Source organism: Meleagris gallopavo, chromosome 11 (genome assembly GCF_000146605.3).
Source record: "Meleagris gallopavo isolate NT-WF06-2002-E0010 breed Aviagen turkey brand Nicholas breeding stock chromosome 11, Turkey_5.1, whole genome shotgun sequence".
In the NCBI taxonomy this organism is placed as follows: Eukaryota; Metazoa; Chordata; class Aves; order Galliformes; family Phasianidae; genus Meleagris; species Meleagris gallopavo.
The window spans coordinates 3598251-3601643 of NC_015021.2; the positions used below are offsets into that span (position 1 = coordinate 3598251).

At 48.2% G+C, this 3393-nt stretch overlaps 1 protein-coding gene across 1 annotated transcript in view; it reads right to left on the reverse strand.

Moving 5' to 3' along the window:
- The window catches only part of PAQR9 (progestin and adipoQ receptor family member 9), a 20332-nt gene continuing 16939 nt past the window's right edge, over positions 1-3393 (reverse strand). Inside the window, exon 2 of the mRNA XM_010716645.2 lies at positions 1-3391. Coding sequence (XP_010714947.1) covers positions 2346-3391 — 1046 coding nt within the window. The 3' untranslated portion in view covers positions 1-2345. The remainder of the gene's footprint in view (positions 3392-3393) is intronic.

A 3393-nucleotide genomic window follows, 5' to 3' on the forward strand; every position in this document is an offset into this window, starting at 1 on the left:
TTCTTTTTCTTTTTTTTTTCTTTTTTTCATGGTATAAAAGACACAACAAAACATGACAGTGTCATAAACCAACTTCTCCTATGGTGCAAATTGCTTTCTGCTTTACTGGCAGCTGAATAAAGCAATGCCATAATTGTGATAAAAGTCACTGAAAATATTCAACCTTAACAACACTTTGTGTATTTTTAATTTCCTTTCAGTGCAGACTGACAAATGAAAACAAAACACAGACAGCCACACAGAGAATGCTGTTTTTTATGGACCATCAGTGGAAACACAGGAGGTCACAGACTGGGAGCCACTGTTTCTGAAAATTCTAACCAGTCTCTCTGAGAGACCGTATGTGACCTCACCACAAATTACAGAATTGCTGCTGGCAAAGAACACTTATTTTTGTTAGGCCATTCTCATTATTTATCAAAAATCTAAAAGATCCAATCTACTACTGTTAAAATGGGTTAAGACAAAAGGCAAAATGAAGCAGACCTGTATTTTCCTTTAGCTATTATGCTCTCACAGGAAAATTTTCACAAGTCTGACATTGGTACAGGACATATCAATTATTGGTTTCTGTGATGATTCTGACCCACATTAAGGACATGACCTCATAATCCCTAGCTACAGTCCCTCCTATACTCTTGTTAGAAACAAAGGCGACTTTGTCTTGCAGAAGACTATGGGACTGGACTCAAAACATACACTTGGAGTTTGGATGCCAAGTCCATGAAAATGAGAAAGATGCAAGCAGAAGTATTTCCACAATAGAAGCAAAGAGGTTGAGTTAAAGAAGCTCTGTGCTATTGTGCAGTATGACATCAGTGTTTCCCAAGGAAGTATCACCCTTCTTTTTGAAAATGGATATACAGCAGTTTCACACCTGAACTTCAAGTTGTAACCCCTTGTGAAACATTATTGCACTCCTGTTACTTGTTCTGCATCTGTTTAAAATCTGCATACAGTTTAAAAAATTTCTCTTTATATGAAGAGTAAGTTAAATCTATGGTTAGTTGTTTGTGGTGTGAGAAGGATATTACCTGGGTTGCTGAGAAAAGACACTGCTTTGAAAAATAACTTGTAATTGTTCTCTTTGAACCCCCCTGATGGTATTGGATGAGGACTTCAAAGCACCCAGCTGTAGCCCAAACTGATCAGCATAAGAAAAAGCAGGGAATTACATGGAAGTGTCAATATCCAGTGCTCATAAGTCCTGAACTCATATTCAGCACCTAATTTTTGGATGGTAAATTTGTCAGAGTGCTCTAATTAAGGAGCAGAAGACACCAGTTCCACGTAATTCTTTAAAAGACTCAGAATAAGATCTCATGCATCACTTATTCTCTTTACATCCACGGCACTCCCACCGAGCTTGGCAGGGGCTTATAGAAAGTCTGGCATTTGACCTTGACTCTGAAGGGCTGTTTTTGGGGTGATTTACTGGGGAAGATAAAGGGGCCCCCTAGCAACCCCCTGAATGTGACAGATGCTCCTGACATGCTGGGGAAGAGCTGTGCCATTATGCAGTGTCCTTCTTTCCCCCCGCCCCCACTTTAAAACCATCTGATCCCCTTCTGGTTCAATTCTTTTACATATCCCTGTATTATATTGTAGAATCCGAGCAGCTACGCCAACCACTCAAGCTTCACTGCCCGTCTAATTAAAGTCTCTCTGTCAAATGGTAATTCTGTAATAATTCACAGCTGGTTTTGCTCTCTATTAAATCTATTATGTTCCCTGGCTGAAAAAGGCTGTGAAGCCTTAAAAAGTATCGACAGCTATTAATTTGTTTGCATTTAAAATCCAGTATGTGGCTGCAAAGGCCTGTTACAGTATCACAGAGGAAGATAAATGTCAGTGCATAATCTGCTAGGAAATTTCACACAGGAATTGATTAAAAGTCTATCAGCAATCATTGCACGAGTGTGTCTTCAGGTGTATATATATATATACATACATATATGTAGCTAAGAAATAAATAGCTCTCTATATAAATATATATATATATATACACGCAGCCAGTTTAAACCTAATTGTTATGAACTAGTAAGTGGCATTCACTGTTCATGCATTCTTCCTAGTAGCAGAGCTTAATTATTTCAGCTTATACTCTAAGCAGCAACATACCAGTAAGCGTTTGCTTGCTTCCCCTGGTAACCTAGTAGTTTAAAGAGTACGAGCAGTTTCACCATTGCCGTTTTCTCTGGAAACCTTCTTCCACAGGTGTCTTTCCCCCAGGTTCACAGCATCTTCAAGACACGGCTGGGCCAGTCTGAGGGTCCCCAGTATGAAGGTCACCAGCTCAACCGTCTCCAGCCTGAAGGCCGATGGTACGGTGGCCACCGGCACGGTCAGTCCTGCTTGCAGAGGTCTGCGACATTGAGGAACCTCCTGACGACCACAGCCAGGCAGACCGTCAGCAGCAGCATGTACCCCACGGTGCCCAGGTAGGTGGGAGCGGCCGGGGCTGCCTTGAGGAACTCGGCCAGCCCATCTTCCACGTAGTGCACCTGGTCGTAGATGCTGAGGAAGGTGAAGATGTGGAAGAGCTGGTGGCTGTGCCCCACGATGTCAAACAGCCCCGGCTGGATCCGCTCGGGGATTTTGCTGACGTTGAAGAAGGCAGCCACCAGCAGCCAGAAGTAGCGGCGGTAGAAGTAGACGAAAAGCGTGGGGTTGCGCGTGCGGAGGTCGAAGATGAGGCTCTCCAGCATGATGGGACAGGCCATGCTCAGCGGCATGGCGAAGACGAAGGTGCGCACGGCGAAGGGGTAGGCGCAGCAGGCGGCGCGGCTGCGGCAGCAGGCGGCCGTGCATCCCACGGCCAGCGCCAGGGCCACGGGCAGCACCAGGGCGCGGTAGGCCGCGATGGGCAGGCTGCAGTCCAGCTGCCAGCCCAGCTGCTGCTGCACGTAGCGGCTCAAGACGCCGGCATCCAGCAGGCTCAGCCCCGGCAGCAGGTAGTAGGAGTAGGCCACGGTGCTGGCGAAGCCGTAGTAGCTGATGGAGGCGTAGTCCAGGTAGAAGAAGGCGGCGCGGAGGCGAGGGGAGAGGCAGCTGAAGAGATGGGCCGTGCAGCTCATGGCAAAGGTGAGCAGCACCCCCGAGGCGTAGCACCAGAGGGGCAGCAGAGCCGGGTGGTGGAAGGGCACGTCCCCGGCCCCCCGCAGCAGCAGCAGCCGCCCGAAGCGGCTGAGGAAGAGCAGCAGAGGGATGAAGTGGGTCCAGAAGTTGAGCGTCTCGTTGGTGGGCTGCAGCACCGAGGCCAGGCACTCCTGCGCCGAGCAGTGCAGCCGTCGGTAGCCCGAGAGGATGAAGCACTCCACGAAGTCCTCGGGCACCTCGTCCCAGCGCAGCAGGGCGGCGGGGCGGGCGGGCGGCGCCGCCTCCTCCTTGTCT